Source organism: Sclerotinia sclerotiorum, genomic scaffold (genome assembly GCF_000146945.2).
Source record: "Sclerotinia sclerotiorum 1980 UF-70 scaffold_11 genomic scaffold, whole genome shotgun sequence".
NCBI classification, from domain to species: Eukaryota; Fungi; Ascomycota; class Leotiomycetes; order Helotiales; family Sclerotiniaceae; genus Sclerotinia; species Sclerotinia sclerotiorum.
The window spans coordinates 486,313-499,322 of NW_001820825.1; the positions used below are offsets into that span (position 1 = coordinate 486,313).

The window sequence follows — 13,010 nt, forward strand, 5'->3', positions numbered from 1 at the left end:
AGGTGCAAACCGAGTATTTGTATACTGAAATTTCGCTCTGCCTTTTTCGAAAATAAGAATAGGAAATAATTCTAGCACTGTGTAATGGTATCGAATGCGGCCATTTTGATTGGTAACCTCGGATACAATGTAGGTTTCAGTTGACGGCATTTATGGGAATATAGACTATATTACTCTGCGTAGCATTTATCCTGTCTACATCTTATCCGCCATGTCCTTTTTTTCTTCATGTGCCCAATTCTACTCACTCACCAAGACCTTACTTTGGAGTAGATGTGCGTTGGCAGCTGAGAGTACTGTGCTATCTTTAAAGCCCAATGGAAACCTCATCCCGTTCATAATTTTTCTCTTACTACAAAGAAATTTTGCAATATCAACCGATCGAACTTACAGTGATGTTATAAATGGCGCAGAAAGGAACACTGACTTTATTTTCTATGAAACAAATTGATCTTTCTTCTCACTGGGTATTGGCTCCCGCCTCTATTGCTTGCTTTTTAGTCTTCTTATATGATTACTGGCTTGATGCATATGTTTGATAGCGGGTGATTGTGGGAAAGCAAAACACTCGGAGTATTACGCGGGAAAAGAAAAGAGATATATGAAGGAGGAAGGAGGAACTGGATGAAAGGGAAGGAAAGTAGCCGCTAGAGGTTGCCCTGCTCTACACAGCGCAAATGTAAACAAATGAATATGGGAATTCTATCTCGATATTTTACAAGATCCTTATTTGCAATGTAGATGCCCCAATTCAGTAGATCTCCCAATTCAGTAGATCTAATACACTTCAACTGAACTTCCTTGTAGGCTAAAGTCAAAGCTTTTCGATCTTTTTGGGGATATATTTCGATGCTATAGTATATATATAGTGATTTTTAGTAGTATAGAACATTGAATATGATATATATCTTCATTTATTAGAGTTCTTCATGAGCAACGCTGAGGTAAATGTCTTCACGATTCGATGTTGAGTTTGGGTAGGTTAATTCTCGGTTATATTTAAGCAGTGGGCTAAATATGGTAAGGCTTACCTCGCCATCCCAAACTTAGTGAACACTCAGGTTATTATCTGATATGAATTTAGATGACCAGAAAACAGAAACCAATATCGCGTTGCTAGCTAGGTAACTATGGTAAAAATGGCAGCAGTTTGTTAAGATTAAGCCCCATACTTCACGTGCCCTCATGTCTCCTAGAAAGCGACTCCCTTATGGTTACCCCTCCTTGCTCAATAATTCACTTAATAGGTAATCTTATATTGTTTGCTTTTTTGATTGCATTTTCAGATATGATTTTTCAACATTTAAAATCCCCTCTTTCAGTAACACTTCTTTAAAAAGATCATCATTTTACTGATCGACCTTTCGTTGAATACACATTTCTGGCCATGATGTCAGCGGCGTCGGGCAAAGAGAACGTAGCAACAGTTGCAGCTGTAGAGAAGCTCAATGATTAAGGCAATGTTTTGTATAAATCGGGGAAATTTCTTGAAGGTATGTAATTTTTATAAGTACCTTCCTATTGTAGTCTTTATGTTCTGTACTGTCATCAAACTGATCAAGACACATAGCCGTCATCAAATATCAAGAAGCCATGGCAGCTGATGATAACGCGGTCCCATGTACTCTGAAGCCTCGTCGCAATTTGACTGCTACATACTTTGAGCTCGGCAGATATACTTTATGTCGCGATATGACCAAGCAGGTCATCGAAATAATCAAAGAGACTATGCCAGAGGACAAAGTAATCCTTGCAAAACTTGCACAACGAGAACAGAGATCTACAGAACACATTCCTCAAGTTTCTGAGCAGGAAAAGCTTAAGAGGCGTCTCAAAATCTATGCTCCTTTACCACGTTACCATGCTTCCTTGTGAGCCGTTTGAGATTCTCCTTCAGTGATATTCTTTGGCTAACTACTGTTCAGGTACACTACGACGGATTATTTCACTGTCGGACACGATGTTGCCGAAAGCCTCTTCAATGTCCTTCTCCAGGATTTCCCTCGGAAAAATAATAAAACGATGTTATTTTTTCTCGGAGGCATTGGTGATTCTCGCAATTTGTATGCAACTATGATCGATCTTCATACATCAGAGAAGAAAGGAGTCGCTTCTCGCCGAAACTATCATTTCGTCGCAAATGGTCACAACAAATGTGCTCTCACCAGGAATCTTATCATTTGGAAGCTACTAGACGAACTTTCAACATTGGCACACGACTCCGATCAGGGACTGATGGCTTTAGCTACCATCTTTTTCATCTATGAGTCATACCTAATGCCCAAGTACATCCATGGAAACTTGCGCAGGATAATGGAGAACATTCTTGTCAGTTTAGAAAAGGTATGCGAATCTTTCAGATTCTAGTTGGTTATGATGGTCTTTTCTTTCGTTCCCTTTGCGAGCCTCATTTCACTCTTTCAGTCTTTCAAGCCTACTTTGACCTGCCAATTGGTTACCTTTAGAATCAACGGCTGGGACACATCTCGATCTCTTGCAGATAGCTGATAATGGTTGACCTGCATTCACTAACATTCGGTCCTAGGGCGATTCACCACTCCCATGGGTCTCACTTCATGCACACGATATTCCAAAATACATCGAAGTCCTGAAATCTTGGATCAGCGAAAACTTCCAGAATTTTACAGCCTTGGAGGTCATGCATGGCATACGAATAGCATTATCCCAACGCGCGCCTTTTCATGATCGAAATTGCAAGGAGAAGCAATTGTACACCAGATACGGTTTTCTGCAACCCCCAGGAAAGATCTTTCTTCTTTTGAGCCAAGTTTGCTGGAGCTTTTACAAACTCCATCCAAACCTAGCGTGCTTCGTGGGTATATTCAAGAAAACTGGAAATTCAATCCAACCATGATGGATCTTGATTGGTGTAAAGATTTGAAAAGAACAGGTCGCCCTAATGAATTCGATTTCGGTAACGATCCTTTCAGCGCTCTTGACCATTTCGAATCTTTTTACAAGGGACAGAAGCCCTCAAGCTTGTTTGATCACGCAGCGCCCTTATTCAAAGGTGCAGGAGATTCAATCAAAAAGATGAAGCAAAGACTTCACGTTGAAGTCCTCTGGAGATGTTATTGAAATTGCTGAATGGCTTCGTTTTAACATGTCACCTACTAGAGTTCCACGATCAGAGAAATTCCCTACAGAGTTTGACGTCATTCACCTAAGTAATATCCCGTAATTCAGCTTTAATCCTCAGATCAGCCTCGTTGTTTCTTCTCTTCCTCTATCAAACCATCACGTTCCTTGGCCCAAAATTTAGGCAAATTTGTAACATGGAAGCTGACCTCAATTTACAGTGACTATATTGGCGGCCACTTATCCACATTTCTTTATATCACGCCAATCATGAAACTCGCGCCATCCAGTATTTTGCAGTCCAATTGTTTACGCAATGCAGGAAGCTGGGACTCCATTGAGTCATTTTTAGCAGATTATCAATGTATCACAGACAAAGAAATGCTAAGACAGCTTACTGGTGTTAGTGTGATCAACGAACCTCTCAAGGACACGATTTTTCCTTTGATCGGATACAACTGGTACACGCCTGCCCTGCCAATTTTCCATGACGACTGGTCGGTCATGTTGCCTAGAAATGATTTCCAGAAGTGGTTTTACGCGCTGTTCTTCAGACTTGCCTTGCCGTACAAGGTTAACATCCTCGACGTTTCTAAAATTATTTTCTCTCCTCTCAATCTGACCATTCTTTTCCGTCTAATGGATCAATTACGCTCTCTTCATTATCCATCCCATTGGATGTCAGATTTTTTTGAATATCATCGAGAACAAAGTCGTCACTAACTGTCGTCCTCCAAGAATATCACCGAATCCCGTTTCAGCACTAAAGCAACCGCACAAGACCAGAGGCTTGTGCAAAATTCCGTTCTTCCACGAAATGGCGACCCTCACGCGATTATTCATGCCTCTTCCTTTTACTCTGACATCATCGTCTATTCCAGCCCAAAGCGATATCTTCAGGTATACATTTTCACTACTCAGCTTCGTGAGTTACCAAGAATGGCCAAATAACCTCGCCCTCGTCTTCTGGAGTCACACGCGTTTTGAAGAATTCGGTGATTTCGGATACTAATCATTTGCGACAAATGTTCGTCCTTTTTGGATCCAACCTGGGGTGACGAAATGGACAGCAAATTCAAAGGTTCCAAATTCGATACATTCAGGACTAAAGGATTAATTGTATGGATTACTGTGGATTGGGACATTGAAATACGCGAAGCAAGTGCTTGGATGCCCAGTGCTCTAGTCGACAAGATGATCAAAGAGGTAGACTGGACCTGTGGTTTGTTCAGGACTGATACATGGGAAAGATGTTGGCAGTACCCCGGTATGGTGCCGGATGCGAGGAAAGGCGAAGCGTGGAAAGATGATATCACTTCAGCTGCAGGTCGACAACTTGTGGAGAGCCAAGCAAGTGTTATATCTTGAGAGCTAGGGCTGGTGGTAATACTGCTATAGGCGAGCAGTCTTTTACGTTGGTATTTAAGCACGTAGGCAGTGGATGAGTCATCGATGCGCCGATATGTGTAATAGTAATTGTTGGATAGTTAAGAAGAATTCATAGAAAAATTTAATTCTGCATGCATCTGAAGTACCACTTACAACCCAGTAATCAGATTACTACACGGGGACAAGCTTCTCTATTTCGAACACTTCCGTTTCTTAAATTCAACAACTACTGTTTAGAATTTAGAAATGCCTGATCATATCTGCTTTAATATGTTGCATGCTCTTATGCTTCTAATATCATGGCAAGGTCGTGTATTCGGCGATTATTTTAAATGCAATGTTATAGTTGACAGCCATAAAACCAATAACAAATCACCAGTAGTAAAATTTTGGGCTGCTTCTTATTATGGGGTTTTGAAGCATTTGTCTTCTAGGACAGATACGTCCAGTAAGACCTAAATTTCGGGATTTTGTTGCATGCCACATGATCTCTCCACGATGCCTAAGAACTGAAACTATAGGACGGAAATCAAGAATTAAGACCTGCAACGTCTCTCCATGAGATAGAATCCAATCTAATTGCCAGTCGTGAGAGAAACTATAGTTTCCCAATTCCAACCTTTTCAAGTTTGGGTAGTGGACACTTTTTCAATCACATTTTGGGAAATATCCCATAATTGATCGCAGTGAATAGTCAGGAGCTCCAAATTATTAGCACAGGCTGCTAACCACGTAGAGGGCAGTTTAGCGAAGAAATTATGCATTTCGGAGAAACACTATGATCTATCCCGAATTTCATGATCGTATTCAGTAACCACTCTAAGACGTAAATTCTTGATTCGTTTTAGGACTGCAAGGGAATCTTCTGATGTGGTCAAACCCAATTCATTGACATTCTGTAAATTCTTCAGGGAAACTGTTTTAATATTGGGTGTAGGATATCGGGAGCTATTTAGAGATGCAAATAAATCTTTCAGAAAAGCAGTACGGTACTCATAGGTATCTGGTAAGTCGGTACCATCTAGTATGCTTTTGTCGTTTTTATCATCGCAATAGCGACATCAATATATCAATATGGCAGGTATGGTTATATATGTAAGATCTTGTATAGCCAGGAACTTTACACCTACAATTATAATCCTTTTATCGTGGATTCATTAGTAGAGTAAATTTTAGTAAGATTATCTGACCACTTTTGGCTCTACCTACAAGACAAGACGAGAAATTAACCATTGGAAAACAAGCAGGAGGTTCAATGCAGCATAATCAATACAAAGACAGCTCGTACTTGCGAACAAATCATGTATCTAATTATCTCATAGCATCACACTGACCTATGGATGCTTTCATTTCGAGAAAAAAAAGAATGAAATGAAAAACAAAAAAGCTAAAAACATTCCATTCAATTTAAATCCTATAATAATAATTACAGTAAGATCACGGTCCTTATTGACATTTACATTCATGAATATCGCTCCTGATTAAACTTCAATTTTCGCATGGCGTAACCAAGCGGCTAGCAATTAGTTTGCCCACCAAACAGCAAGTCCAACAAAAGTTTACATCAAATGAAGTTTTATATCGTCTAATTATAACAACAGCCTTAGCAGGAATTTTAAGGTCTATGGCAATGACAAGTCACGGAAAGAGCCATAGTATTTCGCTACGTATATGGAAATCTTGATATTTATAGGGGAAGACGTTCACACCTAAATGAAGTTTGAGGTGAGGGTGCACAGACTCCATTTTAGCGAGTCTAGGTCTACGCGATGGCACGTTCTAGTGCCCTGTCACGTTCGTATAGCATTTTAGTATGATTTGTTAAGATTATATCTATAATATCTGTATCAATTCAGCTTTATCATGTGCTAAAAGTTTTCCTTTCGGCGGTGGATCGTTAAGGACTTTTATAAAGGGACGCTCGGCTTATATATTGTATTATTCAGTATAGAGTATCTAGATAGCAACAGAAACTAAAATGATATAAGTCGAGAGAACGTGAGGTTCAGCTCCAAAATTCTGGTATCTCAAATTTGAGAGAGATTTTTGAAAGCTATAGGGGTCAATTCTAGAGAATTGACGAAAAACAAAGAGGGACCTCGGCACCTTCTACGTTGTGATCCATGTCGCCGCCTCTGGATGATTTGCGAACATGCATTGGCTTGGAATGATACGACTACTGCGCAAAATTTTGCAACATTGAAGAGAGCTGAGTCTCAAAGATTTATTTAGTCATATAATATCGCGAGTTTGCAATTTATGATCGGATCTATGCGATGGTGTGCTTGCACAGCAACTACGAAGAGTTTTATATATTGGTTGATACCAGATCGCTTGTAAGATATTGATGAATTGGATCTTACATCTAGACGGAAGATCATACATACTTCATCTTGTGAGGTTTCACCAATTTTTTACCACTAACATATATTAGAATATGAGAAAAGCTAAGTTCAAAACTAGATCATTGACTCAGGGACTGTAAAAGAAGCTAAATGTATATCCATGATAGACTTAGGATTTAGCGTGCTTACCATAGGAAGAATGGCTCCCGAAAGTGGATAGAATGCCCAGGATTGCGACTAACGGACCCTCTGGCGAGAAGTGGATGGGTAGGTGTGTTAATTTAGGGCACGTAAGACCATAGCTAGCTAAGCTGGGTCTAGCAGAGGTATCTAAAACCTTGCCAAATCTCTTCTAGGCTTCCGACGAAATATCATGATACATGGAATTACTTTTAAAATGAACTTTGAGTTTTTCAGTCCCCTGTAATTCAGGGTCTTGACTGTATGGCCTCTTTGAGATGTATAAATAAAGCTGTAAGCGAGAAAACTCTTCGGGCCAGCTCTAAATTTGGGTTTACCAGATAAAAACACATAAACTTATGAGGCTTTCATACTCCAGTACAGAACCTCGCCAAGTAATTTGGTCCAGACTTTTCGAATATCTGAGATACAATGGAAGAAAATAGTCATAGGAGGGTAAGAGTACTAGTGTCAAAGGATAAGATATTTCAGAACAGGTCGAACTAGAGTCACTTAGAACCTCTAAGCTTCAGCTAGCATAGTGCAGCTTTAAATTACCGGAGTTAGAAAGTGGCAGAATCTATAGCTGACAATATCAGATGGCATTGAAAAAAATAGTAACATATATAGATGAAAGTTTGCAAGTTTATCATTTGGAATTACTTCACAACATTAGTCTTGACCAAAATCGAAACTCCGACAATCACTCATTACACATATTAATACATTAATATTAAATGATTTGTCCCCACATACCCCCAAAGCTCAATTTAATATATCGGCGAGAGTGAATTGCATCCTTTGCTACTTCCTAATTTGGACAATATAAAATCATATTAAACAACAACAAATCAAAAGCATAAACTTAACACCAAAACCTTAATCTCAAACTGCATTTCAGGAAAACCCAGTACATTCCAACACACACAGAGATAGAGAGCAATTGCAATGCCAGACAATCAAGGAATATAATTTTATCACTGCCATGATGAATCAATCATCAGCTACCTCCAAGAACCATCCTCCAAGGAAGATTTTTGGTCAACTAATCGAGACATTTACCCTCGAATCCACCAAGCACATCCTTGCTATTTTCAACAAGTCAGGGAGTATCCGCAGAATCTCAACTCTAGAGCCTTTTACCGAAATTAATTGATCTTGAGTCCAAAGTAACCTCCCACGAACGAACCATCGTCGCAGTATTGCTACTGCAAAAGTGGCCTATCACCCGCGCGGCACTCTTGAGAGAATATGACGAGGCTGGACAAGAGGTCTTTACTTTAGGGTGTCGAACTTGCCAAATTTGTTATGAGTTTCTACCTGCAAAGATGTTCAGAAAGGGTTATGCTGGGTATGAAGTGGGGGAGTTTTCGAAACAGTGCCTTTTCCATGGCCGTCACATGGTTTGTATGACTTGTGTGACGGCTCATGTGGCGGTGCAATTTGAAAGTACTCATTGGGATAATATCAAATGTCCACTTTGTTCGGGAAAATTGAAGATGGAAACTGTGTTGACGTATTTAAGCGGGGAGATGCCTGCCAAGTAAGTTATCTTTTCGGTTGATACTGTACCCATACTTTTTGGATCCTACACAATGAGCCCAAGAACTAATAATGCAAAAGTTACAAAGAGTATTTGAGCACCTACTCCCTGCGCAATCTGCCCAGATTCTGTTGGTGTCTCTCACCTAGCTGTAGCTCTGGAAAAGTTCATCTTCCAGGCCACGAGTCTCCAAAGATGACTTGCCAAAAATGCGGATTCGATACTTGTTACTCTCATCAACTACCATGGCACGATGGAAAAACATGCGAGGAAGATGGGGGCTTGAACTCGAAGGAGGATAGGCAATCAGAGGAGTGGATTAAATCATAGACTAAGCCTTGTCTTAATTGTGGTGTTGCTACTATTAGGGCCGGGGGATGTGGTGGAATTTATTGTAAGTGTTGCTTGGAAGATTTCTAATTCGTGATATTTTCATGCAAGTTGATTTACTAACTATGTATAGGTCGCTGTGATGTATTTTGGGATTTTGAGACAGGGGATATCATCGCTTTCATGGCTTAAACAATATGCGGAGTTCGATTGAGTATGCAGCTCCACTGTGCTGCGAGTATGTTACTAATAGATGCACAGGTCAAAGGAAGCAGATGATAGACTAAAAATCCCATTGCGGATCTGGCTAACTGGTTCGGGCAGCGAATTTCGATTGGCAGCAGCGCCGGGATCCTTCCATATTCCGCAATTCTGGTATTTCCCGTATTTACTAATATCTAGAGCAGTCGCTTGGGCCCCTAAAATGTTTCCGCAAGAATTCACGGAGGGTAGAAATGGGGATGAGTGTTTAGCAATGCTTGAATTATTTTCAGTGTTCGGACACGACCAGCTACTTTACAGAATTAGATAGCAAAGGTATCCTAAAATCGAGAAATAACTACAAGGCTCACCAAGTAGATAGTCTAGTCAGCGGTTTTCAGAAAAAGCAATGATCACGCATCAGAACGTGGAAAGACTGTAACTGAAAATTTGAAGGTGCAATATAGATGAGCAAACCGATGGCTTTGACCGCGAAGGCGAGTAGCAAGCGCTTTTTTCCAGTTTTCATACACAGCTAGTAAATGAGGAGGCTTTCCACCTCCAACAATAGAACATTTAATTTGTCTAAATAGTAACACATTACTTCTGACTGCTGGCACTTAATTGGCGGAATGAATCTCAATTCAGAACTGCAGCAGTCTCCACAACTTCCATATCCATTGTAATCTGAATGCCACATTTCCAACAGTTCCTGTCGTTCCCCCAACATCACGATCACCACGACCATCTATTTTCTAACGACCTTCTCTGCTAAGAAGCCCACTTCCCTCCCTTGCACCACATCAGACAACTGATCTTTCAACGTCCTCCATTTATCCGTCAATTCCTTAGCTTTCTTTTCCACTTCTCCCATCTGATATACCTCATCTGTCACGCTATTCCTCATATCGATCAAAGTCAAAATATCGCGCTCGAGCTCGTCATCGTTCATCATTCGGCTTATCCCTGCAATAGCCATTCTATTTTTCCTCTTGGCTTGATAACTCTTCAACCATCCCACATGCCGAGTGATATTCCTGATTTCTTCTTCCCTGGAGTAGGAGGAAGACTCAAATGTGGTGGGATAGTTGGTAGGCTTGGATCTTTGATCCATGGTTGAGAGATAGTATGGTGTAAATACTCGTAGAGGTTCGAATCTGAGGGAGGGGACTTGGGATTTGAATTGTGCTGATGATTGTTGAGTGAATGATTCTTGATTTGTTTGGAAATCGGTAGAGCGTAACTCCATATATACACAGTCCTTGATCCCCATGGAATGCAGAGGATAAAACTATAACCTTTGTGGGTTTTTGTTAGCGACATGTAAATCTTACTATTTCTTGAAATCTTCTAGAATTTACGACCTGTTCGACTTTCTTTATTCGGTATCATGTGCTGGTTTCTGTCAGGGCGCCCAATAGTCCGGACTGATGTACTGGATGTGTGTTTTCGATGTTTGAAATGTTTCACTTGGATTCAACAATCCGAAGCTTTTCATTGTTTGACTGCAGTCCAACCATTGGATGCCTCTAGTCTGGCTCCGTTGAACATTGCGTTTGATTTCTGTCGCCTGTTTCCTTTTCAGAACACTTTTGCGAGAAGCTTCTCCAAGTCCTTTCTATTCTATTTTCCTCATTTTGATCTGAGACTTGGCACAATTTTGGCCAGTCATGCTCTTCAGACGACTCAACCTGGTAGCAGTGCTATCAAGCATAATTTGGGCACCTATTTTGATTATATTTGAATCAGCTAACTTATTCTTCTCATCCCAGAGGGTAAGATTAATTCATTTCTCACCATATTTCCAGCAGTGCGCACGTCAGTCTTAAAATGAGAGTTTCAACTCTGAATTTATTCTTTATGCCAAAACTATTTGAACATTGACTCATGTGGAACATAATGTTCATGAAAGGAATTAGACCACTGTCAAGGTTTCACAACTTTACAAAAGCCAGAAGTGTTAAAGCCAGATAGTGGTCCGCACTGTTGGAAGCTAGCTCTTGGAAAAGAACTTCATCTCTCATGAAGTCCTCAACGTCCATTTAAGCAAATCTTTTTCAACAAAATCTTCCTTCCTGCCAAGTAGCTCATCAACATCCCACCTAGCATCTAGAAACCTCCCATTGAGCCACTTCAAATTTTTAATGTCCTTACTCAACCATACACAGAATCCACCGCAAAGATCCACACTATCAACTAAGTCTGTACCTTTGTTAGCACTTCTGCAGCCTCAAAGAATAAATGGAAAATACTCACAAGGTAGGAAGACCTCTGGTGTATTTCCAGCAGCCATCGGTGTTGCAACCGCCCCAGGATGCACTGTAACAGCGACCAAACCCTCCTCCCCAAATTGCGAACCTACCATCTCCACAAATCTACTTTGTGCAAATTTACTCACGCAATACCCCGTATTAGCAATTGGTCCATCCGTTAAATTCGCAGCCAGTGATCCAATTTGTATGAAGCCCTTTGCTCCATTCTCAGTCTCCAACAGCAATGGTATGAAATAATGTGCGCAATTATATGTCCCAATCATATTAATGTCGAAGTTTCCCTGGAACCATGCTGGATCTCCTTCTGTAACACGCAGAGTCACGGGACCTGCATATCCGGAATTGGGAATACAGACATCGAGGCGGCCAAACATCTCCTTGGTGTATTTTGCAAGATCAGAAATATTGCTAGACGATGCGATATCACAAGAAAATATCTCAACGCGTGTTGTTGGGGAGAGAAGACGGGCTTTTTCAGCGACGCGTGTAAGTTCGGAGGTTTTGCGGGAGGCTAGAATGATACCGGATGCCCCTGCTTGTGCAAAGGAGTAGGCGATATGCTCGCCTATGCCAGAGCTAGCCCCTATTATGCAGACGACAAATGGGCTGGGAAGCTTGTTGTTGGCTGGAGTCGTGGCAGGTGCGAGGGTTTTGTGTCGGGTGGCTGTTATGGTGTTCATTGTTTCGAATGTCTATGGATTGTTTGTCAAGTTAAAACGTTTGAGTAAATATAGGATGAGGCAGATAGGTTATATTAGGTGAGCTTCCAATCTCCATATTTCCTTGCGAATAATGCCACCAATCTTTCGACTCATAATGAGCAAGTGGGATTTGAGGTTGATTGGCTGGGACGCCGTGGGCAGCAGTGGGGTTTAGGTCCCCGGTGAGTCAATGCAGCGGTGCTTTATTAGTGTGTCTAGGCCTGTCAGTACCCTGTTATTAGCAACGCTCACGGGCTGTATTCACCCGTTATGAAGATGACGGTTGACTACAATACAAAATCAAATTGAGAAGATATGCAGCCAGATCAGTCATTAAAGTCGAAACCATGTCATCAATAAGACCAAAGATGCCATTAATTATACCTTGCGACAGCGGCCATCCCGGAACGCCTACGATAGACCGGATTGTAGTGCATTCTCTCTTCATAAGTTCAAGGCCATAATCCCAAGATATTCCTCCCGGGCCGAGTAGAAGATAAAGCAGCCATATATTGGAACGTTCCCTTGTTTCCCAGTATAGCAGGACGCAATTGCTTTTACGTCTACACCGTACATATTTTCATTCTTAAAATCCTAACATATTGATATATAGTCGTGGATTAGCTGTCGTTCGAATAGCATGGCATCTCTTTATGAACACACAGAAGCTGCGAGTTGGACAACCACTTGATAACGTGAGCGAAAGATGGCATATAACTTATCTGGTCTGGAGGGGATGGGATTTCTTTTTGCAACAGAGCCAGGCTCCAGATACAGCATTCATAGTGTAAAGAAGACGTCAAGAATGCTGGATACGTAGTAATGAGAGATCTTGGGATTATGAACCACCATGTGCAATTGTTATCAGGTGCATGATGGATCCCCCAACGACCAGCAAGATATTAGCAAGTTGAGTCACGAAACTATGCTTGTATTTCGAGCCTGTAGC

At 41.0% G+C, this 13,010-nt stretch overlaps 7 protein-coding genes across 7 annotated transcripts; 3 read left to right on the top strand and 4 right to left on the bottom strand.

Annotated features, from left to right (window-relative positions):
* Window positions 1–1,139: 1,139 nt before the first annotated feature.
* SS1G_08308 (predicted protein) lies at window positions 1,140–3,099 on the top strand (the record flags this gene model as incomplete). Its single annotated transcript, XM_001590518.1, has 5 exons — window positions 1,140–1,152; window positions 1,571–1,871; window positions 1,926–2,343; window positions 2,546–2,837; window positions 2,912–3,099. The coding sequence occupies 5 exons, from the start codon at window positions 1,140–1,142 to the stop codon at window positions 3,097–3,099; spliced, it is 1,212 nt and encodes a 403-aa protein (XP_001590568.1).
* Window positions 3,100–3,458: 359 nt separating this feature from the next.
* On the bottom strand, window positions 3,459–3,774 carry SS1G_08309 (predicted protein; the record flags this gene model as incomplete). The annotated part of the gene is made up of 3 exons (XM_001590519.1): window positions 3,459–3,483; window positions 3,521–3,691; window positions 3,752–3,774. The coding sequence occupies 3 exons, from the start codon at window positions 3,772–3,774 to the stop codon at window positions 3,459–3,461; spliced, it is 219 nt and encodes a 72-aa protein (XP_001590569.1).
* Window positions 3,775–4,161: 387 nt separating this feature from the next.
* On the top strand, window positions 4,162–4,467 carry SS1G_08310 (predicted protein; the record flags this gene model as incomplete). The annotated part of the gene is made up of 1 exon (XM_001590520.1): window positions 4,162–4,467. The coding sequence occupies one exon, from the start codon at window positions 4,162–4,164 to the stop codon at window positions 4,465–4,467; it is 306 nt and encodes a 101-aa protein (XP_001590570.1).
* Window positions 4,468–4,860: 393 nt separating this feature from the next.
* SS1G_08311 (hypothetical protein) lies at window positions 4,861–5,252 on the bottom strand (the record flags this gene model as incomplete). Its single annotated transcript, XM_001590521.1, has 2 exons — window positions 4,861–5,107; window positions 5,218–5,252. 2 exons carry the CDS (start codon window positions 5,250–5,252, stop codon window positions 4,861–4,863), a joined length of 282 nt encoding a protein of 93 aa, XP_001590571.1.
* Window positions 5,253–8,341: 3,089 nt separating this feature from the next.
* Window positions 8,342–9,078, top strand: SS1G_08312 (hypothetical protein; the record flags this gene model as incomplete). The annotated part of the gene is made up of 3 exons (XM_001590522.1): window positions 8,342–8,556; window positions 8,925–8,950; window positions 9,020–9,078. 3 exons carry the CDS (start codon window positions 8,342–8,344, stop codon window positions 9,076–9,078), a joined length of 300 nt encoding a protein of 99 aa, XP_001590572.1.
* A 757-nt stretch (window positions 9,079–9,835) lies between these two features.
* Window positions 9,836–10,201, bottom strand: SS1G_08313 (predicted protein; the record flags this gene model as incomplete). Its single annotated transcript, XM_001590523.1, has 1 exon — window positions 9,836–10,201. The coding sequence occupies one exon, from the start codon at window positions 10,199–10,201 to the stop codon at window positions 9,836–9,838; it is 366 nt and encodes a 121-aa protein (XP_001590573.1).
* Window positions 10,202–11,107: 906 nt separating this feature from the next.
* On the bottom strand, window positions 11,108–12,040 carry SS1G_08314 (hypothetical protein; the record flags this gene model as incomplete). The annotated part of the gene is made up of 2 exons (XM_001590524.1): window positions 11,108–11,283; window positions 11,344–12,040. 2 exons carry the CDS (start codon window positions 12,038–12,040, stop codon window positions 11,108–11,110), a joined length of 873 nt encoding a protein of 290 aa, XP_001590574.1.
* Between the last annotated feature and the right edge of the window lie 970 nt (window positions 12,041–13,010).